Raw genomic sequence first — 24,117 nt, 5'->3', positions numbered from 1 at the left:
ACATAGCATAAGTGTTGTAGTCTCTTTTCAACCTGTAACTTACACTTGGCAAAAGTAAGTAGGAAAAGAAAAAACAAACTTCTTTTTATTTTATTTTTCACTTTTTGAAAGCATTTTACACAGGTTTTGATCTTCAGAATACCTTGGAATCAGTAGAAAAAACTAACTGAACAGTTTGTCTTTACAATAGAAACCTTTCAGGAGTCAAAATTGAGACTAAAAAAATACATGCAAAACATACTCCTTTCAAAACACAACTTGAAACAAAGCACCAAACTACACAAATATGCAGAATGAAACAGCATTTAACATCACAGAAGTAGTCTTCATAAAAGGTGTAAAAGTCACCTATTCACTAGGCACTGTTCACTTGTTTAAACAGAAGAGACAATAAAAATATTGTCCACAAACTTGCAATTTCAACTCAAAGGCTGTAGCTAGAAATTCCTCTACATGTCATGCTTTAATAGCGACCTGAAAGAAAAAACAAAATACATACACCATTAGACTTCCAAGGATTGACAGATTTTTAAGAGTTCTGTCTAAATTCACTGCCACCCCTCAAGTCTGCAGCGAATTTGAAAGTCTTACGATCTGTCTATGACAAAGTCCAGCAGTCAGTACAGTTCCACCAGTAAGTTCCTTTGTATAGAAAAACTCCAATTCCTGTCATATGCCCAGGGCTGACGGTTCAGCACAATGAGAACTCACATTGTAACTGTTCCCTACGTATCAGTAAAAGCAGTTACACTTGTTTTCATTTGGACACAAAGGATAAACATGAGAACACAACCTATTCATTCACCCTGTATCCATTACAAAGGGAGTATGCTAGGAATGCTATTGTGTTTTATTAACTTTCAGCCATCAAAATGCAGCTTTATCTTCCATGCAAATCGGGGCGGGGGGAGGGGGGGGGAGCACTGTTTGGACCTCGGACAAAGTTAACCTCTTTAACAAGTTATGTTGGGAAATTTAGTTTCAGTGTTATAATGTGCGAGGCTTGGGAATTCGGCCCTGCTGTCCTAGAGGTAACCCAAACTGTCAGCATACTACAAAATCCTGTTTTAACAAGAGTTTCAGAGAAAGAAACAGTCCCTCAGACTTTTTAACAAGTGGTATTATCTAGTTTATTTTTTTGCAGACTAAATATTTGCTCTGTCCTCGACGTTGCCAGTTGCTCAATGAAACATTAAAGGGAACTGTGGTTCAAAAAAACCCCAACAAACTACACTGAAGTCAAGCAGTCTCTATGGACACAAAAGCTCAGAAGAAGTTCAAGCAAAGTGGAAATTTGCTTCTGATATGCAAGCTCTGAGTCTACTTACGAGGTGAATAGGATCGAGATCTGGATCGAGATCTGTAGCCCCCTCGGCTGTAATAGGGGGATGGTGATCTCCTCCTGTGAAAGGGGGCAACAGAAACAATCCCTTCGTTAGAGCCTGCCGCAGATGAGTGGCAGCAACTTTATGTGGATACCCCTAACCCGATCCTGGTATCAAGAGTGTACTTGGGAAAGCTAACAAGCACATAAGTAGCTGATCAACATTTCCACTGGGTAACAAAGCAAAGATTTGAATTTTCTTAATACTCTTTTTATTATTGTGTCAGAGCAATATTACTCTGGTCTAACAGAAGAAATACAAGCTCTCTTGCATTCACAATTTGACTACATGTGATTTTAGTGTTTCAAGGCAGGAGCATCCCAAACAAGCAGTGCAAGCCAAATCACACCTTAACTTTTAATCTTAATTATTTGTTCATGCAATGAAGAGTTCATTTGACTAGCTGTCACTGCTACAACCAACCTCACACCCAAACCCCTCCAATCCAGGCACTCCCCAAGTTTTGCATTTCCTTGCCTAGTTCCACTAATCTCCTAATAAAATAAAATAAAAAATCCCCAACCATTCAGGACATTAACTTCTTGGCATAAATCACAAGTTTTTCCTGCACAAAGCTGCACTACCCTGTGCCTACACTAACCTTTGAAATTAATTGCCCTGCTCACTGAAGAGCTGCAAGTACTCAGCATCCACCCAGTTTCTGTTAATGTGTTTAAAGATATCCTAGAGTTCATTCATAGAATACTCAAAAGATACGTGTAAGAATATTTCCACTGTTGACCGGACACTCAAAGCTTTCCTATCATACCTGTAAAACTGATCCCTGTCTTGAACAGCTCTCCATCCTCCTCCTCCTCCGCCACCACCTCCTCTGTGAATACAAAAGCAGAATGACTTTTGAAAATTTTAAAAATAAACACAAAAGTTCATTGTACAAGCAAAAAGCATCATCAAGCACAAGAAAATTATGTAAAGACAGGAAAACATTGGTTCCTACACTGGATAATGCTGAATTACTTCCATTATATTAATTTTTAGGTATTCATGGAACAAGCTGGCTAAACTTAGTGTCAAGGAGCAGTTAAAGAGGACTCATGTTCCAGCTGACCAACATTGTATTTTACAATGTCATACTCTCCAACAAGCAGCAGTTTAAGATCAGTACATAGCCTTCACTTCTAAGGCCATTTCTGTTCTCAGATGCTTACCCACTAGAGGCAAGCAATTTTACTTATTTATTTATTTTTAAATTAGCATGATCAATTCACTGTCCTGAGGAAAAAGTGGATTCCAAGGTGGATGCAGAGAAAAAAAACCACCCCCTTACATTTTAACACTTCACAATCATGTTTAAACGAGGGCATTTAAGAATTTGAGGTACAGCTTCTCCTTTTACAGGAGCTGCCTAGAACTGAAACAATACATTATAGTATGTAACAATATTAAGTGGTTGGGCTGGTACCTCCACAGATTTAGATACAGCAAAGCATTACCAGGAGGAGACTAAATCAAGTTTGGATTACGGAACAGTCACTACCACAGATGCCTCACAGCAACTCAAAAAAAGGCCATAAATCACATGAAGGACAAAGAATCCCTGAACACCACACTTTCAACCAGCAGGTCTCCCTTTTAATTTTTTTTTTTTAAAGTCTTCTCCATCTGGTAGATAGCCAGTGTGTAAGTTAAGGTTTTTTTAAGGTTATTCTTCAGTTTACAGGTAACTCCTCCAGACAAGATTAAGCATCCCATGGCAATGAGGAGAATTAACATGACAATTCCCATCTGAAATTGTATTTCCCTTAAGGCTTCATAGTACAGAGGGCAAGGAAGGGAAAACCACAAAATTGTTACCAATTGGTGTTCTAGGGTGGAGTAGTAGTATGCAATGCTATACTGCATCTTTAACAATTCTATCTTTCCCTTCCTCAAGGAAGTGCTTGTGACATACACAACACTATTCTCTCTCCCTTAAACGACCAATGCCTGTAGGATGAGAAAGTAGGTACCTAACCTGGGCAGACCATGCTATTTTAAAAGTAGCCACACACAAACCATTTATGGCTTACTTTCAATCTTTCAGTATCTGCTATGGAAGGACATTATAAAGGTTCTGCAGTGAGCTTTAAAACATTGGGGTGGGGTTTTTTGTTGGTTGGTTGGCTACTTTTTTTTTGTTTTGTCCTGCCCCCCTCCCCTTTAAGATAGGAATTGTCAATATTGTGAGTATTTCCACCCCAAAGCCCTAGTTCACAACAAACACAGGATGGGAGAGCATGTAGGAAGTTCAGAACATCACCCATCACATAACTGTCTCAAAGACCTGGACTGAAGCATGGCCATGAATTCTGATAAAGCTACACTCAGACTAGTACACTAACTGAAGTAGTCCATCTTCTCACATCATGTCTTACTAGTCTGCTCTTCCTTATCTAATGCATGTACTCTTCTTTTATGTTTAGTCACTACGACAGTCTGCAACTATTCTCACTAGCATGCACCCAGAACTGAGTAGTTACAAATTCTGATAATGTTTTACAAACATCTCAACCACTGTTTGCTATCAGGAATGAAAAAGGTAACACTTGAGCACTGAAGACTTAGGGTCATGCCACAATCTAAACAAGGAATAAACTACATTTTAAGAACATGCAAGCAGCAAACAACAGATTTCAAGGACAACCAGTACACCCTGACCGACCCTTTGTGAAAGAATAAGAAAATCTGTACTATGAAGTGCAAGAAGACAGACCAATGGTGTAAAACTCTCACCAAACACTGCATAGCCCCACATCTTCTACTGGTCCTTAGGTACCTTTGCCATTTTTGTAGGTTTACATCAGAACCCCATACAAAAAAATGGAAAGTGGGAGAAGCAAGCTAGAAACACCACTTAACAGACTGCTTAGCAGGCTATGTTGCAAGTCTTTTCTGTTCCCCAACACTTTGGCGAGCTGCTTCAGTTAATTTACCCACTAGATTTCAGTTAATTACTTTTAGTACAGTAAGTGAGACGAGGCTATGTTAAGTATCCCAAGCAAGTTTTTGTACCTTGTGCTCTGAAACAAACTAAAAGTTTGGCCAGAGAGCCATATACCACATATGAAAGCCTACATACAAGTCCTGGCAAAGTAAAACCCAACATATCTTGGTTCTTGTATGCCCAGTATCAACTTCAGATTTTAGCTACTACAGTCCTCCAAAATGTTCAAACCACTGATGTTTCAAGAAAATGGCTTGCTAGAGGCAGAGAAGTACCCTAATGACTGCTTCCCAGAAATGTGAGCAGAACACTTGTCTCTTGTGTTCACCGTGATGATGTAGAGCACCTTGATGCCCTCCCTGCCCCCAGCAGCACTCAAGCACTGCAGAAGCAAGGCATCTGATTTAAGGGACAACAGCAAGGCAGGGAGGGGAGAAACAGATTGGAAGCAATGCCAACAGCCTGGGAAGGAGAAAAAGTGGCTGAAGGTAGTAGGAGGGGAAGGAAATTACTGCCCTCAGTCACTAACAATGACCATACAGCTACCAATAAAAGTATAAAGATGTTATTTTCTTCTACACCTGGAAAGCAACAGAAGAGTACACTGAAAGCTAAGGTAACAGAATTTATTATTTGCTTTGTCTTTGACCTATAATGTGACAATGCAGTCGAATTCACGTATTTCCATAAATACATGGTTGCCATCAGGGAACAATCATAAATCCACCCATTGCTGATGCATTTAAGCTTTGCAAGCCACTTAAAAAGCATTACTATAGAATTCTGCAACTACAGGAACGTTTGGTAATTGCAGACAGAAAAAATGAGCTCTTATCTTTGAGTCCAACTTAATAGTGTCCCAGAAATTCACAGGGGACAAGTCTTGTTGGCAGTCGTAATGGAAAATGCAGAAAACAAACTTGCTCTGTCACCAAAACCAATTACATACAAAAGCTATTGAAAACAGTTGGTATCAACTTTACTAGCCCTCTGACAATGTATATTGCCACCTGAATATTCACCTCTTTTAGCTAACTACTATGCTGTCAAACACAGAAGTTTAGACTGCAGACAGACAGAAATATGAGGTACGAGTCCTTCAAGTAAAACGCACTCATTCAACCCGACAGAGTATGTTAAAAAAAAGCTTTTTTAATGCACATGTCCAATACAGAACAGGTAATGTTCCAGTCCCCAGTTCCTTATTTTTGTCAAGATTTGAGGTGCCATAATTATTAGCAGGGGATACTGGTGACCACTGCAATTTTCCACTTTGCCTACTGCACTATGCTCAAAAGATAAGTTGGCACTGTAATATCAACTCAAATATTAGATCTGCACCTGTATTCCCACCATTTCAATGCTAACAGATGAACCAACAAAAGATTCTTTTAAAATCAGAATATAGAGAACATACATTGTTTTTCAAAACTTAATGCAGATTAGAAATATTATGGACTAACTCATGCCACAGGTTAAACACCACAAAGTATTGCTCAATCTGACCAGTCTGATTTGTACTGAGCAGTCATTTTGGTAAAGATTTCATAGTAAGATACCAGAATGACAGTGAGTGCAAAAATATTCTGGCATACATATGTAGGATGAACTGCTTAACACTTACATAGGTAGAAACGTAGATGAGAAAGCAGTTTAAAAGGAGTTGAATATTACAAATATTGCCTCACCTGTATGACCTGCTGTAATAGTCACGATCATCATACCCTCTGTCATACCCTCTGTCATAGTAATCTCGTCGTCGTGAGCTGCCACTACAAGTAGTGAAAGAGAATTACATTTAATAAAATATAAAATATTGTTTGTAGTGCTTTTCAGTAGGCATACAGTCAGTTATAGAGTATATACCATTTTAACTGGGTTATATTATTACCTTGCATCCTCACAGTTGAAATGATTGTAACCACTCCTACTTTCCCATCAGTGCAGATGGAACAGAACTACTTAAATAATTTCTTTTTAAAATGCTTGAACTTTAAGACAGCTACTTTCCTACTTGGTCTGAAACCTCTTAACCTTTCGATATCACAGGCACATGAAGAATTCCATTCTGTGACAACTCTTCATTCACTTTTAACTGTCTGAAAACTCCTTTTGGAAGAACTTTCTGATTAAAAAACCAACCTGCAGTCTCAACACAACACATCAACTACATAACTACCAGGACCATAAGCTGAAAGTCTTGGGAAAATAACTGGGAAATGACTTGGGAAAACAATTTACATTCTTGGCAACTTTAAGTCAAAAGCGTACTCTGTGGATAGGGCAAACTGCACCACACAGCTGCTCAACCAGTATTTATTAATCCGCTCTTGAAAACTTGAGCTTGTAAAAGACATTAATATTTGAAGGTACAGAGAACAACAACAACAAAAAATGTTACTGCAGACTTATTTAAATGTTTAGATAGTTATGCAGCCCAGACATGAGCTAAGGAACACGGTTCCTGATCACTGTAATCCAGGCTGACCCTAGATCAGTCACTGACAAGTGCTACATAAATTAACCCCTCCTATCTAAAAAGCTGGAAAGATATGCATTACTACTGATGGCTGTCCACATGCAGTCTTTTTTTTTTTTTTTAATTCTGAAGAGCTTCCTTTATCAGTTGAGTTTTTTAGTTTTCAGAAGCTTTGCCAGATAACCACATCAGTGTTAGCACAACTCTTGTTAAAGTGACTTTTTTTAAAAAAAGTAATTAGGCATCAACAGTGATTTTTGTATTTTAGTTTCTAGTACTGAAACATCCACATAATGTACAGCACACAAGTCATAAGCAAGGAAACAGCTTTCAGAACAGTGCATTAATGCAAAAGGCTGATAAAAACTAGGAAATCCACACAGAATCAGGTCTCCTAGAGGAGATACAGAAAAGTTTTTTAAAAACCCCCACAATTATTACAATTCTGTTTGGAATTCTGTTTGTTTCCTATTCTGGTTTGGAAAAAATTCCACACAGGTAACTTACTAAGTGGGTCTTCCCATATAGATTCCCGGTGTAGGTGTGTGAGGTCTTTTTGTTATGGAGAAGTCTACCCGGATCCTTCTTCCATCCAGCTCCATTCCATTGGCACGTTCCTTTGCCTAAATGGAGTGATAGAATACAGTAAGCTGTAGGTATGAACTGTATTAGCAAGACAAGTTTCTAACCACGGCTTCAAGTATGAGAAGTCCTAAAACAGCTCAGTTAGGATGCACATCTAAGTTTCACTTATTCCTTATACATAACACCTAATACAATCAGTAAGACATTCTAGGCCAGCTGGATTTAAGCTTCTGTAATTACTTAAAACATGACTTATATTGCATAAAAAGCCTGAAAGGAACACGATTTAACAGTTGTTTCAGTATCTCTGTTTCTAATGTGATTAAGAGGAACCTTTGAACACGCTTATGTAGGAAGATGTAACTACTCCAACACACAACATGAAGCAAAGCATTTAGAAGTTAATAAAAGACTGTTATGTTAAGCTTTTTCTCCTCCAATATATCCCTTAAAACCTATCATAACCTTGAATATAGTAGTATCTGAGTCATAAGCAAATTTGAAGTAAAAAAACCAAAACCATTGGGGGTTTTTCTGCCAAGTAACAGGACCTACATCCAAAGCTCCAATCTAACATGGAAGCCTTCATGCCAAATTTGGAAAAGACGACACTAGAGTCTTCAAGTAGGGGAATTTATGCAGAATATAAGCCTAGTTATAGCCCATAAGCACACTGCTCTCCAAGGGCTGGCCTGAGTGTACAATTCTATACCTGGCAAGTATACAATTCCCTGTTCATTCTGTAGCACTTGTAAACACAAATCCCACCATTTGTTACACTGTATTGACATTGCTTCCATTTATTAAATCCCTTTGGGTTTCCCATGGACATTTGCAGGCACCAGGAAGCCATGTACAGTCTGGCCTTTTATTTTCAGAAAAGATTCCCCCCGCCCCTTTCAGACTGAAGCACTAGAAGTCAGCCAAATGCATGTTAGCACTCCTAAAGAGAGCTCTGAAATGGCTGTCTGGTCCACTCTGAACACGCCTGTTAGTAAATACAAGATCACATGTGGCATTAGGAAGGAACTCTCATCTCACAATTAAAACAGAGAGACTGTGTTTTCATTTTCTTTTCCCTGTTGGCATAGTTTGCACTATGGCTAGCCTGAAGTTTGCTTTTGTGAATTACACAACAGCTCAGCCTGCACAGGGTCCAGTATTCATGCCTCTTCACTCTCTCCTCCGGTACACAGTAGATATCTTTTGAACTAAGACTCTGACATTTATTGTGAGGTGCCAAATATTTTTCAGGCCCTGAGTTTCCCCAGGCTATGTCCTGTTACAGACTATACATCCCAGCAATTGAGAACACAGCAAACATGTCATACATTCTGTACCCCAACCTACTTCCTTAGCATCCTCAACGTTTTCGAAGTACACAAATGCAAATCCTCTCGAACGCCGAGACTGCTGATCATACACAATGGAAACATCGGCAATTGGACCATACTTGGAGAAAACTTCTCTAAGATCTCTTTCTGTGGTGTACAGACTCAATCCAAACACACCAAGACAACAGTTTGGGTCAGGATTTGCCTAAAGGAAGGGACAGATTGATATTAGAATAAAATTGCTTCTATTTGTAATACAAGGTGTTTCACAAGTTGTGACTGTCAGCGCTTCAAAACAACAAAAAAGATACTGCTGAGATTCAGGTTGGGTTAACTTGCTAATAGACACTATTACAACCAAACCTACAGATACACAAGCCTCCTTTCACAAAAATACTTTGCATTTCTCAGGGTACCGTACAAACTACAGTTACAGCACATAATAGGTACTGTATTTAAGAGTTTTCCCTCCAAAGGCTAGCTGGTGACTGTTGAATGTGGAGACACATATACACAGAGGCCTGGATCACATCGTCATTTGTGGTAGTTATCTCTTTTTGCCCCCTACCTCAGCACAAACCACACCACACTCAGCCACCTGAGCCTGTAAAGCAGCTAAAAGCAAGCCGGTTTGCATGCTCATTTAATAAAGACACCATCAAAACAGCTTTTAATGAAATGTTTTATTTTCCCAAGCTTCCTAATCAAGAAAAACACAAATGTTTCTACCTCCTAATTCTACCCCCACCCTTCGCTGCATACATTCACTCAGTTATTACTGCAGGTATACTGACAACAGCCTGCACTGGTAGCGCTTCTAAAAGCATCCGTTAAAAAACAAGACACCCCCACCCCACAATCCTAAGCAAACTTATGGAGAGCCATGGTTTATCAAAAGTCAAATGGCAATTAACCTCAACATCATCTTTTAAATAGACCTGAGCGGGAAGCAGAATGTTTTTCTGGAAAACCCCAATGAATTAATTCAGTGATTTCAGGATGTATTCAGGACTATGAGTCATCTACTTCTGTAACAGACATACCCTGTTTCCAATATGACGTCTGCGAGTAGACATGGGTGAATGGCTGTGACTGTGTCGTCGCCGATAATCCCGACTGTAAGACCTACTTCTGGATCTCCTATGAGAGCGGGAACGAGAGCGTGATCTTGTGTAGTGTCTACGGGAACTCCTCCTTGATCTAGATCTGAGGAAAAAAAGAAAAAGGTACAGTGTTGCATTCGTTTGGTTTTTTTCACCCTTCAAAAATACGTCAGATATTCACAAACAAAAAGCCCAAATAACCATTTTCTAAAAACCTGTAATACCACATGATTCAGCTATAATCAATTTAGTCACTATTCTCAAGGACTGTGTGCCAAATCTTTACAATTAGATTACTGTAGATGCTCTCAGAGCATTTCTACTGCAGAGCAGGAACCTCAACTTCCATTTTAGTTAGCTTTTAACTTTCTCTAACAAGGCTATCCTAGTTTGACACAGTATATGCTTAGAATATTCACAGCATTTACAGTAGCATTTAAGTAAAAATAGCTGGGGTGGCTTTCTTTTAAAGAACAGAAAAAGGGAACAGGAGTAAATATGACTTAACATAAAGCACACACGATTGCAGAGGTGCACACTTCTGCTTATTCTAGCACTGCTTTCAGTGACACTGAAAAGCAAATACACTTTTTTCACATTGCAAAATTACAAGCACAGAAGTCTGGCAGATGCCCCTGAAACAGACCTTAACACAACTGAAGAAATTAAGCTGTAGTAGGCTTATTTACCTTCTGGTATTTCAACAGTTATTTAACATTAGTTGTTCATCAATGTTTACAGGTTCACACTCCAAGCGTGTTTAGGCAAAGGTGCAACTGCTCCCTAATTTCAGCCCAGGCCTCCTCAGAACAGTTCCAGAAATGTTTTCTGACAGCACTAGGTCTGTGGAGATGAGGTTCTGAAACACTTCAATTCCTTCCACTAAACCCTCAGCCCTCCCAACACAGACAGCCTTATTGAAAAGCTGGGCAGGCATTTAAACTGGAATACTACACCTGAGCTTGGCCTGCTGATGGCCATCACTGAATAATCTGCATTCCACACAACTACAAAGAAAATTGCTGGAAGGCTAAGAAGTGCAATAAACAGTTTAATATTCAAAGGCTCTTAGTCATAAATTGTTAATCTTCTGACTTGTTTGGGTCTTAAATGTCCTTCCTCTAGTTTGTGGAAGCCAAGGTAGTAAGTACTGACCAAGACCATAAGCCACCATCATTGCACAACTGTGTTTCGCAGTAATACCACCACTATGCTAGCATAAGTGAAGTCCTTAACCTGAATTTTTTTTTACTCCTGAGCATTTAACAGCTTCTTCCACAGTCAGGATTTCTCACTAGGTAAGTGTCACCAGACAGCCAAACTGCACAATATACACTCTGTACGTTATAGGCGTCCTTAAAAAAAACCACACGCCTTCAACTTCATCAGAAGTGAGCCAGCTAAGTTCTGTCCTCCTCAACTTGAAACATGTATACATGTCCAGGAGAAATTACTTCAGCATGTCCCATTACGATACTTCTAACTATGTATATAGAAAGAATATATTATTTTTGGCAACAGAAAGTTTTTTAAAAAAAAGATAACTTCCCTGAGGTGGGGAAGACAGTAAAGACAGACAGAAATAATAATAATAAATAAAAAAAAGTTCAACACATGCGTACAGCCACATTTCAACCACTGACATAGAGAAAAACTGAAGGTAAACACAGAATTGATGGTTCCAGGTAATAGAATGCACCCATTACACTGAACAAGAGCAGGACACTTCTACACCAACCAATCCATTATGTGAGAGAACAAGGCTTATTTTAAATAGGCACTGCTCATATTGCTGCCTTAAATGTCATACTGCCATTCTCCTTTGCTGCAAAGTCACCACAGTTGAAAATCCTATTCCTTTGTTAAGAATTGTTTAGACTTCAGAGTCAGCCAAAGATAAAAAGCTTGCTATGCTGATGATGAAAACTTCAATAAAAGCAGATTCTTAAATCAAGTACATCCACACCCCAACTGATAAATACACCAGGACACAGATTTGTTCCCAAATCAAAGTTTAATTTATAAAGCTGGTAACTCAAAAATACATTTGCAACAGAAACTGCCAAGAAATATGAAAGGTCTCACAATGTTATTTCTCTGGTGAGAGCCAGTTAGATGACCTGCTCATGATCACATCCAAACGCATGACGGCACTGAAAACAGATATAAGTATGTTGGTTCTAAATATGTGCCTTGACACAATTGTGCCAGAAATCTGCTAATGAACAACTCTAACTCTGCAATATACTTCAAGTATTTCCAGCCATAGGCATTTTCAAGACAGCTGTTAAATGCTCAGGAAGCCATGGGAGTCATAAGCTTCTACTTTTGTACATCAAAAAGTCACTTCCCAGGGTATTATTTAAAGGGTGATTTCTTCTAAGAGTGAATGGTTTGCCAGGTTTCTCGTAAATTCTTGATCTTGCATTTGCTTCTTCCAGCTTTTTATGCAATTTATGATTGCGGTCTTACACAGTATTATGGTTATTCTGCAAGTGAGAAACATGGTGCAAGAATATGGAATCCCTAGGGGTTATGGATTAAGGTGCAGAAGGACATGCTGGGCTGGGTCCTGACTTGCTTGTTATTTTAAAATTACAAGGTTCCCCAAAGGTGGTGTGCTGTCTCCATCCTCTGAGGTCTTCAAAACCCAACTGGATAAAGCCCTGAGAACATGGCCTGAGCCCACAGCTGACTGCCTTGAGCAGGATTTTGGACTGGACCCTTCCTGAGCTGTCCTATGAATCTCTCACTGCTAGCAATTCCAGAGGTCACTGACTTCATACTATATAAGCAATATTACTCTACCAAGTATTTATTAATTTAATTTGACATACTTGCTTTTGCACTACAGGGATTGCCAAGTGCATGATTTGACACTTGTGACTATGCCTGAAGTACACAGAAGAGACAAGCTCACTCCTTTACTGTCAAAATTTCCCATGTATTTTCCTTCTCACAAAAGCCTTTCAAACTGATCACTTTGATCGTGCAAGGAGATCTAAACACAGTATTTGATAGTGTTTTCTGTCCTGGATGATCACTAATAGCACAGTATCTTCCAGCATTGTCATCCTTCCTTCAGCCTGACCCCCAGGCTTTGACAGGCCTAATTCATTGCTTATGTATATAAAAAGTGTATTGTGAACAGCTCAACTGAAAACCCCACTGCTGAAACCCAAGTTTTTTTAACCCGAATGCTTATGAATGAGTAAAACTATCAACATATTCATTTCTGTAATTAGCACTCAATTACCTAGACTCTTTAGAAAATAACATTATTCACCCATGTACAGGTTTTGCCCTTCTATTCATTCTTTATTAAATATGTACCTCTTACATGACACACCTGGTAAATGCTATGTAAAGTGGCTAGCAGTGACGTTCATAGTCTTATATCTGGACTACCAGCATATTTTATGTCTCAGTTATGTCCGTTAACAGTTTCAAGAGGAATTCTGTCACTGCGCACAGCTTATTTAGCAGATGAGTATAAGGACAGATAGGTAATACAGTGCAAAAAGCTTTTTCATACTGTACATTTGTGTTGCCACGTAACAAATACAATAAGCAAGCTACTGTCTCCGCAACTTTTTTTGAGAGCTTGGAAAGCTGTCTAATCTTTAAAGCTTTCCAGCCTGTTAATTTTCAAGTTAAATTAATATATATTTAAAAGGTCACAGATGTCTGTTGAAATTCACATTTATCTCCACTGTTTCTTTTTCACAGAATATACTGTTAACTACTCCAGAAATATCATTGCTTCCAGTGAGAAAATGTAATACATTCATGTGACCTAAAATGGAAAATCTGCTGATGCGTGTATTTCTTTTAATGCGCAGAAGAACTAAGATCTAGAGTTCCTAATGCTTCACACTCAGAAACTGGCCATTACTCTAATGTAATGCCTTAAAAGGCAGACCACTTCCAAACTGTACCAGCAGAAAGCCTACATAGCTGACTACCTCTTATAAAAAGCTGCAAAAAGATCTAACTTAGTTTAGCTTTTCAAATCTTGAAACCACACGTCCCCCTTTGGATTCCATGTCCACAGATCACCAATTATCTCTGGAAACAGAATTGGGCTAAACTGGATTTCAGTTCACCTCTGACATAATCATCTGACTTGCGAAGAGGAGGAAGAGGTAAAAGAAGTAAACTCACCTGGATTCAGACCTGGATCTAGATTTTGACCTGGAACGCCTGGAATCCTCCTTAGATCGAGATCTTGCAGGGGTGTGCCTCCCCGACTTGCCAGACCCATGAGCACTTCCGCTTCTGGAAGCAGAACGGGATTCCTGCACGCAGATATTGAAAGCCTAATTTGTACACAATTTCTCGTTTACCTAAGGTCTGTAAACAAGCTCCAGTGAAATAAATGGTAAAAATTCATATCTATGTGTCCGGGCAGTTGGCATTAGAACTGCCTAGATTTTTAAGAAGGTTTTTTTTTTTTTCCCTGGTAGACACTTCTTTACCCTGCATATACTTTTGCTATTAAACAGATAATGCATGCATGTTTAGCAAAATATACAGGGACACATAAACAGACTAGTAATTACTTAGCGTAGTGCTTTCAGATTCCAGATTACTTCTTATCTTAACTTCATTTTTATTCCTTTTCTTCATTCTTCCGTTTCAAATTCTGACTTCTTTCATCTTCCCCACTTCACACAAATTGCTCAATATTCTACAAGTGGGACTTCTGGTCTGATAATTAGCATGCATTCACTTTCTTTTTTTTCAAATTTCAGCTTCACTTATTCCTGAGCTTCAAATAATTCTCATTTATAAAACTTGTCAAATGGCGACTTCCGCATTTTCCTTCTTCAACATTAACCTTAATAGAAAAAGAACAGGATGAAGAATATTTAAAAACTCCAGGATAAAATCTAGTGCCAAAACTGAAACTAGAAAAAAAAATGTTTTGTGGACTTTTACTATATATGCAGTTCAAGAATTGAATCTACCAAATGCCCTACTATTTTATAAACAGATTCAGTCAATTCAGTTTAACTTAGTACTAAGTAACTGAATTTGCTATTTATGCCTGTATTTAATAGCAAATGCACAGTGGATCAACTGAATATCTACTAATGAATTCTAGCATTAGGAAACTCAAAATACTTTGCACTGTCAGCCACATACTTTGACAAAATCAACAAGAAGTGACTTAAGTAAAGTCCCTACTGCAGCCAGAGAAGACTGATGTGCTTTTTGAATGCAGAAAGCACAACATGGTTGGTGTTTCAATGACTTACAATTATTTTACTTTTTGGGACATTCTTGCAGTTTAGAAGGCCTAGTTTGAAGGTGTATGAGCACACTCAACCTACTCTTCCTGCACAAGTGTGATTACATATGCAGACTTCACACTCCCAAATCACAATTTTCCACCGACCAAAAATGCAATTCTGTGCAACACACTCAAACTCTGTTCTGGAATAATACCCCATCTACTCTATTATTTACTTGCAATCTTCTTTGGTAATGATATAACCTAATTACCATTTTCAACTTTTATATGTATATATACACATATATAGGTATATATTTTTAATCAGTATAATGCTTAACTTCAGTCACATGGCTTAAAACACTTGGTTTGAACACACTAGAAGGTATCTATTTCAAGATATCAGAGAAAATTTAAAATTAAGCAGCAGAATTCTATTTTTTCCTAAAAATAAACAGTTCTAAATTTTGTGTCAATTCTAATCAAGAATGCTCACTAACGACACCGGAGTAACAGATTTTTCTCAGAAATCGCTTGTATCTTTGTAACATCTCTAACATGAACACTCAACTTAATGGGCATTTTGTACTAAGCATTCAGAAATTCATTTGCTAACCCAAAATTTAATCGTGCTTAAACCACCTCCATACAACTTAAAACAAAGTTTAACTATTTACAATTGCCTACCATACAATACTGGGGAACAGGACATGACTTGCAGGAGAAAGCAGATTTTCAATACCAAGAGCAACAGAAATAATGCAAAGTTGGTCAAGGCCATATTCTCCTCTGCAAAAGTGTTTAAAGAGGTGTTCTGAACTATAGCCACCTCATATTAACCCTGCAAAGGGCAGTGCAAATACTGAGAACTAATTTAAGTTACAAATAACAAATTTAACCTAAACCCACTACTACCTTCAAAAGAAAACAATCCATGGAGATGAGTTCTGAGCTAATGTATTAATTTAGCCATAAGAAGTCTTCAACTCTTTTAAAAAGGGTTAGACAAAGCAAGATTGAAGAAGGGCTAAAAACCAAAACTACGGCTGTTCTTGATTTGAGGAAAAATACTTCTGTTCAAGAAACATAACTCTCTGACAGATTCAGGCTAGACAGAAGCCGCCATATACTGAAAAGGACAAGAAATGCACAATGGGAGGGAAGCAGCAGGGAGGATCTTGCCCACAAACATACCCCATATCCTTTAGTTTTTAGAAGTCAATAAGCTTTCAAGAAATCAGTGGAGAAATGGTATTAGCATAAGGAAATGAGCGAAGTCCTCACCTATTCAATACATTTTTTTGGATAATCTTTGGTATATTATGTTAAGACTGATGTGGAAACTGGACACCTAGGATCTGAGAAGAAACTTAGGAAGAAAAAAACTTAAGACAACTGTATATCTAAATCAGAAAATGAAACAGCTGGCTTATTTTCAACAAGCTCCTTTGGACTTTACAACATTTTCCAGTTTTTAAACATCTACATTTTGTTTCCAGATCATCCTTCCTCAAAGCCCTTACCTTCAATCTAATACATTTTACAGCATTATGTCACTTCTTTATTACTTCCAGCCTCAAAGGAATTCATTGCACCTCGCCTGCTCCAGATATTACTAGGACTGGTAATCCCTAAAATTCAAAGTTGTTACCCTCCCCACCCCAAACCCCAGGAAATCCTCCCTACCCAAAGTTTCAAGCACCAGGAGTCTGCAGCACTCCAAACTTAATTTACTCCCCATTATACTGACACCTGCAGCACTCCAAACTTAGTTTACTCCCCATTATACTGACACTCATTGAAGGGTCACAAAGGCCACTCATTTAAATTGCAGAGTTTCTACTATCTAGTTTTGTTGTTCTTGATACATTTTCTTTCTCTACTTTTTGCTCTTTCACTTTGTGAATTTCAAATTTTTTTTGAATGCCAAAGTAGGCTCCTGTCATGGCATGCAGAAGAGAGAAGAAGAAACAACCTTCTTTATCCTGCCTGTATTCAAACACTGCTGGTAAGCAGATCAAGACTGGTGTTTGCTATTAAATAACGGGGTTTTTTTCTAACCTTGAGTTTGTGAAGCGTGGATTTTAAAAACTACCAGATCCCTTGATCTTTACCAACAGCTCTTCCCCTTCATCAGGCATTACTGGAATTCAGGTGGAAGCCCTTAAGTCTAGGCTTGTGGTTTCCAAACTATTCTTTCCATACTTTAAGCACATTAAAACCAACATGTAATACTGAAGGGACAATACTTTTATTTTAACACCTCTAAGCATATCCATAAAGATGCAGTACAGTCATCTACTCTATAAGCAGGGAATGTCACAACAGCAGGATTATTTTGGGGGCAGTAGGTAGAAAAGGTTTCCACAGACAGAAGCAGCTGCGAGGTAATTTAAGTGAGGACCATGTGTTCTTTGCACTTCTGAGAACCATTTTTCCTCATGGGAATACAAGTTACAGATTTCAGTTACTTAATGTAAGATACAGGCAAATAACATTATTAGTATTTTTTAAATCCTAAATCCCTACAAACTTACATATTTTCACTTGTTTTCCTAAGGAAGGGTGCAGCCTCACATTACACATTACCAAATCTGCAGTCAGGTTTATTCAAGGTATAATTGTGCTATTTTCACATTCCTTCAACCTCTCTACTACTGAATTTAGCAATTGATCCAACAGAAAAATTACACCTTTTGCCTCTCTTCCCCCTGAAGCACAGAGTCACCAGATCAGATCACTGCTGGAGGGGGGGGGACAGGACTGCAAATCCACTCAGAGGGAAAGCAGAACATCCCCTTTCCACAACAGTTTCCAAACTCCACCAAAAAAAAAAAGACAAGAATGTGTTTTGAAAAAAATCAAGCTAACAGACCATGAGCACAGAAGCCCAGCTTCCTCCCACCACCTCTGCCACTCATGCTGACCCTGTGGGCTCATTCAGTGCACTAAGCTGGCAAGAAACTAATCCATCAGCAAAAAGCAAACTATTATCTGACAGTTTAGGGTACTAAATCAGCCCACCAAGAAGTCCGATCAAGTGCCAGCTGATGAAGGAGGAACACAGAAAATGACCTATCCTTTTGGTGGCATCAAGCTATCAGATTGTTTCTAAGCTTTTGAAACTGCTTTCTTAGACTTTCTTCCACAACTTAGTAGTAAAGTCAGCGTTTTTGAAAATATGTGTTAAGTACCTTGTAAGTAGATCTATAAATTGAGCATTTATACCATTCAAATTATGCTGATTAAAAAAAAAAAAACAAACAAAAAACCTGACTACCATATTAAACAGTTTCTGATCAGACACATACCAAATAATCACTATCAGTATTAACTAGTTCACAGGATGAGACTATTTTTTCCTCTAACTAGTCTTCTTTCCAACCCTTCCATGCCTGAATCACATGCATCCCAGTGAGCACAATTTCAATGAATGAAAACAAAATAAAAGTGACTCGGAAAAACGTGGCAATTATTACAACATACTGACAGTATCTGAAGTATTGGTAGCATTTAATAATTTAGTCTCTTCAGTTAAAAAAAGTTTCCAGAGTTCAATCCCACTATGGAGTATAAACTGTAAAAGAGAATTTGACTGGGGACTTTTTTTTTTTCTTTTTAAACTGTGACATAAACCAGTTTAAGTTTGTGTTGCTCCTGAAATAGCAAGTCCCATTACTTGTGAAAGCACCTGGTATTTCTTCTTCATCCCCAATGCTGATATTAGGACTACACAATCAAGTCAAGCCTGCAAACCAATGCAGCTGGAAACAGAATCAGAAAAAAATTTCAGCTGATTTAATTCCCAGATTTGACTGACTGTACAAATACTAGCACAAGGGAGAAAGCAGGAACACATTTTCAGAAGCACAATTCTTACTGGCAGCATGGACTTGGAACAGCTTAACAGACAGTTGTAAAGTCATATGCTAGATTAGTTATCCAAACACTGTTTCTACTCTGCAGAGAATTCAGCACTTCCAGGTTGAAAAAGTAGAAAGCCACTGACTCAGTAAAATATAAGCCTTAAGTAAACAAAAAATACCATAAATAACACTGGCAATCGCATTAGAAAAGCCACTCCCTGATCTAGTCTAAAATAGCAGGCTTGTAGCTCTATGGTTTTATCTTTTGGTTCTACAAACACGTACATTGCATACAACTTACCTATTTACGATTCACAAAAGTTCAGGCATAACTCATTTTAAGCCTTGGTGAAGACTGCCTGCACATGATTCATGTATTTTTTTTTAATAAAAGTATAGAAAAGATAAAATAGAAAAGTAGGTGGGACAGCAACTGCTGTCCTATCATTCCCTGCACAATTATGTTTCAAAAAGACTGCTACAAAAGTTTTAATATTTCCACTCATTCTGATTGAAAATACAATGCAGGTTATCCTGGCAAACTTGAGTAAAGTTAGGCTACCATCTTAAACTGTTTTTTTTTCAGTCCAACTTGCACAATAGCAATTAAATCAACTTTTTAAAACACCTAACACACAGAAATCCACCTTGAGCAAGTCAGAAGCAATACTCCCTCACTAAAAATATACCAGTTGTAACAGTGACATGAAGACATCAATGAAAAGATAATACTGGGGATGGCACGAGTCCATTCTTTAATCAATATATCTTCCATCGTTCATTTCCATCTAGTATTTTTAGCTTCCTGAAGACCAAATTTTTCTAACCTAACCTATCTACCTTGAAGTAGAAACACTCATACTATTAAAGATGACAGTGAATCCGAATAAGACATGGCCATATTCGAAGAAAGACACTACAAGACACTGCAATTTTGTGCTCAGAATTATGACTTTCCCTTTCATTTTTTTTGCCACCTCCAGTGAAGGTTTAAAATTTAAACTACTTATCCCCTCCACAACTCCCTCTGATGCTGCAATAAGTTAGAATCTTACAAACTGATGCTGAAAAAATAAAACACAGTATTGACCCCTGCACTGCACTTGTCTGTTGTAATAAAAATTAAAGACCTCAAAGGAAAACAAGACTGATTCACTAAGGAAAAAACAACTACAGGTAATCTGTATTGCAGATTTACATTACAAACGTGAAGCTTAGCAGGTCATCTACTGCGATATTAGTAAAATTCCAACCAGACGGTAACATCTTCCAGCAACTATGCAGTTTAAAGTAACATGTACTGTAGGTTTCACAAAGCAAGGATATTGGCCTAGCACTGCGAGCGTTCAGCTTGAGGTTTAACCCTTCGACTACTGCAATCGCATTTAAATTAAATTAAGAGGCCAAGCCACCTGGATGCAAGGCTGCAACTACATCAAGAAGCTTCAAGAGTTAATATTTTACAAGCAAGCGCGAGGAGCAGCAAATCGGAGCTCTAATTAGAAAGTAGTTCACCAAAAGCGAATTGCAATGCAGCTTTGGAGAGCATAACAAAGGCTCAGACTACTACCGGGTCGGCGTTTTCCTTCCCTACCCAGACGTTACCTAACCGGGCTGGGGGACGGAGGAAGAGGCACCGCGGCACCAGCCGAGACCGCCGCAGCCCGCCTGCGACCTCGGAGGGGGCTGAAGGGCCGTGCACCCGCAGCGCTGCCGCGGGAGACAGGGGGGGAGCGGAGCCGGCCGCCCCCTGCCCTCCTGCCGGCGCTGCGGTGGCAGCTGGCAGCGGCCGCCCAGCCCCGCCACAGTCCGTGCCCCGCCACGGTCGGGGCAGGGACGAAGCAGCCCCGGCGGGGAGAGAAGCGCCGGCGGGGGCGCAGCGGCAGGGCCCGGGACGCGCAGCTCCGCCGCCCTCGGCCATTTTGTCCCTCTCCGGCGCGCCCGGTCACCAGCCCAAGATGGCGCCGGGCAGACTCACCATGGAGCGCGCTGGCGGGCGGGCAGCTAGAGCGTCCCCGCCGCGCGCCCCCACCGCCTTCCCGGCTGGGCCAGCCGCCATCTTCCCCCCGCCAAGCCCCGGCCCCGCCGGGCCTCCCGCGCGTCCGCCGGGGCCTCCTCGCCCGCCACGCCGCGGCGGCGCCTCCCGCGGCGGCTCCGCCACCCGCTCCGCCCAGGCCGCGGGACGGGGACACGGGGGCGGCCGCGTCGCCCTAAGAGGGGCGGAGGAGGGGGGAGGTAGGGTGCGGGGGCCCGGCCGGGCAGCGCACTCAAGCTCCGTGTATTACCCGCTCGCCGTAGTTCTGCTCCCCGCTGTCGCTCATCGTCCCGCCGCACCGCTCACCGCCGACCCGACCCGACCGTCCCCGGCGCCAGCGCTCTCCGCAGAGGAAGTGACGCGACCCCCGCGCGCGCGCCATGCCCCGCCCCCTCCGCCGGGGAGGTGAAGGCCCCACCCCCTCCGTGCGGTGGGGGCCGTGGCTTGTGGCGGCGATCGCCGGTGGTCGGCCCCCCCCCCCGCCGCGGGTTCGGGAGCTTCTCGGCCCCGGGGGGGTCACAGCCTGAGGAGTGACCCCTTCAGAGCCACCCCCAGTGTTGGGTGGAGATCCTGCCTGCCCGGCCTGGGGAGGCTGCGGCCAAGGCCAGGATCTCCTCCTTTCCCCCCGGCCTCACCCTCCACAGGCTGCGCGGGCCGTGGGAACGGTTTAAAAAAAATCACTATGATTGCAAGGGGCTTTCTTGGAGGAGATGCCCAAGAGTTTGAAAGCATTAGTTTAGTGCAGGTCGGGATTGAATGCTGCGATATTTCTAGAATACCCACGTGAGGGCAGCATAGCGTCACTGAATAGCCATTTTTGCTCAGGCCTTGAATAGTCATTTCTGCTCAGGCCTTGAATTGTTTCTTCGTAAAACACGTCCCACTGCGTCTGCGAGGAGTGACACAAGCACCTTTTTCTCCATCACAGGCACTCCGGCTGCCACTGACTGTTGTCACTTTTGTTTTATTTCACCCTGGCAAGACAAGCAGCACAAGTAAAGCACCATCATCCCCAAAGGGTCAACAAGGACACCCAAATGGAGTGGAAAACCGTGACTTAAAATACACCCCTTCAGTTTAAGCAAAATGCCAACTTATTCATTGCTGTTGAAACCACAGCACTGTGTGAGAGTTGAAGTCTGGAGACAGAAGGAGTCATCACACCCGGTCAGCCCATCCCAGTGTACCGGTTACCCCACACGCTGCCACTGAAGGATGCGGTCCCACTCCACGATTGCTCCCATAACCATCTGACACGCCAGCAGCAATTATTTTTCTTCACTTAAATGCATTTTCTGTATAGGGAGAGATGGGACAATGCTCTGCGCACCCCTCCATTTCTGCTGTTAAACAAGCAGTAAGGCAGAGAGCTTGAACTGTGGAATTTTTGCTGCTGAGGTTATTCCCAGCGCCATTTGCCACGCAAATTTAAGAGTTGGCAGCAACGTGCTCGAGCAGTAAAACTGAAAATGCCAGACAGCAGGCTGGCAGCAAACTGCAAAGTGAAGACAACAATTTGACTGACAGCTTTAAATGTCGGTGAGCTCTGCTGTGTGGCGAGCAGTTCTGGCACTGCAGATTTTCAGGTGATGACTCCTGAAATGCCCATGGGGTACTCAAGCTCCTTTTCTATTAGCTTTGACGCTCATGAGAAGAGACAAGCGGGAGGCTGCTTGGCTGCCTTCCTTCTCCCTCCCAGTCCCAGAACACAAAGATTAATTTATCAACCAAAGAGGAAGGTCAACAGTATTTTCACAGCTTTTGCTGATTTAAAGATACCGCAGCTTTTTTTAATGCCACTTTTCAATGGTTTCATCTCAATGCTTTGCTGGCATTATAGTAGAGTTAGTGATGCACTGCACTGTACAAAGTCATAAACAAGGGTGGAAGGATATAGTTGCAGAAAGCACCACTGTGATTATTGAATCACTGAGAACTCGAAGTTCAGAAAAATCAGTTTTCCCTATATGCTGCTTGTAACAGAAGGGGCACAAGGAGCATCCTGTACTGAAGGAGCAGGGAGAGACATCTGACCTGAGCTGTCAAAGCTGGCTAATATTCAGAAGCATGACATCAAAGTTCAGGGTTGTCTTTAGAAACTATAACACTCACCCAAAATGTGTGGCAGAGAGTTTTGACTGAAAGCACCTGAACTCCTTTGGTTTGCTTTTGTTGCAGAAGGTTTAATGGCCATTTGTTTTCCAGCCCTTGGTCTATATTTATAAAGCTAGGCAGTCCTCATCCCTAAGAGAGGGTCCTTTGACTGTAAAAGCCAAATCTGGGCCCACAACACTCGCTGCAGAAGCAGGCATTGACCTGCAGGGTCTGCCCAACCCTCCTGGAGCTCTTCACCTTCACCAGCGGGCTGAGGAGACACCACTGAGGATAAATCGGCTGGAGTTTGCTAGGAGCAAGGGCCTCTCGCAGATCCCCTGTCCCAGTGGTGACAGGCACCCCGATGCTCCTGAAAATGCTCTGAGTAGGAGAACAGGGTGCATGGAAAAAGGACAGCTGATCAGAGAGCGCGCTGATCCTTTCTATTCACATTTAAACTTGGTCAACCAAGAGCTACGGAAGCAAACCTACCTTCCAGCAAACATCTGAGCCCGCTGTTCTCGGCTTCTGCAACAGTGACGCAGATGTGTGAGATGATCCCAAGGAGATTATCTCCCTGCTCCTAGAGGCACCCAGAGATGCAGCCCTTCCCTTCCCTTTGCGCAGAGAGCGCAATTGGATTTAAGAGATGTTTGCTTGGGCCATTTCCAGCTTGCATTTCTACAATGTGAATATGCATTTGTGGGACTCCTGACCAACCATGTTCTCCACAGCCATATTCCTGTCAGATTTTATAAAAACCACTTGTGCAGTAAAAGTAGCAGTCTCACACATGCTACGTCATCTTCAGGTGCAACTCATTCCACAGAAGAGATCCCTCAAAATCTACAAACAGCTCAGGTCATGCACTCTAGTTTCATGACTCGGGTTCAAGCAGTGACTATCGTCTCCGTGCTCATTTCCATCTGCCCTTTCAGCAGCAAGGTGAGCTGGCACTCGGGGAAAAAGGTTATTATTCTTAGAAGGATCAGTTCTCCCACCTCCTTCCAGCAAAGAGCTGCACAAGTGCTTGGTCTGGCACAGGTCTGGGTAGCA

At 41.0% G+C, this 24,117-nt stretch overlaps 1 protein-coding gene across 2 annotated transcripts; it reads right to left on the bottom strand.

Moving 5' to 3' along the window:
- Positions 1 to 59: 59 nt before the first annotated feature.
- Positions 60 to 21,326, bottom strand: TRA2B (transformer 2 beta homolog). Of its 2 annotated transcripts, XM_075032222.1 has the most exons (9): positions 21,218 to 21,326; positions 13,995 to 14,128; positions 9,771 to 9,933; positions 8,744 to 8,932; positions 7,316 to 7,431; positions 6,018 to 6,101; positions 2,155 to 2,217; positions 1,329 to 1,402; positions 60 to 474 (listed from the first exon to the last, which is right to left on the bottom strand). In XM_075032222.1, exons 1-9 carry the CDS (start codon positions 21,251 to 21,253, stop codon positions 464 to 466), a joined length of 870 nt encoding a protein of 289 aa, XP_074888323.1. In that variant the 5' UTR covers positions 21,254 to 21,326; the 3' UTR covers positions 60 to 463. The 2 variants fall into 2 exon arrangements, with proteins under 2 accessions (XP_074888323.1, XP_074888324.1); XM_075032223.1 differs by lacking the exon at positions 60 to 474 and having other exon boundaries at positions 1,321 to 1,402.
- Between the last annotated feature and the right edge of the window lie 2,791 nt (positions 21,327 to 24,117).

This window comes from Buteo buteo, chromosome 7 (genome assembly GCF_964188355.1).
Source record: "Buteo buteo chromosome 7, bButBut1.hap1.1, whole genome shotgun sequence".
NCBI classification, from domain to species: Eukaryota; Metazoa; Chordata; class Aves; order Accipitriformes; family Accipitridae; genus Buteo; species Buteo buteo.
The sequence above is the reverse complement of the archived record's forward strand: the minus strand, read 5'-3'. Positions and strand labels throughout refer to the sequence as shown.

Coding starts and splice junctions, on each gene's coding strand:
- TRA2B (XM_075032222.1), bottom strand. CDS start 21,253: ATGAGCGACAGCGGGGAGCAGAACTACGGCGAGCGG. Junction 9,934..13,994: donor AGATCCAGGTCTGAATCCAG/GTGAGTTTACTT, acceptor TTTTTTCCTCAG/ATCTAGATCAAGGAGGAGTT. Junction 2,218..6,017: donor TATTACAGCAGGTCATACAG/GTGAGGCAATAT, acceptor TTGTATTCACAG/AGGAGGTGGTGGCGGAGGAG.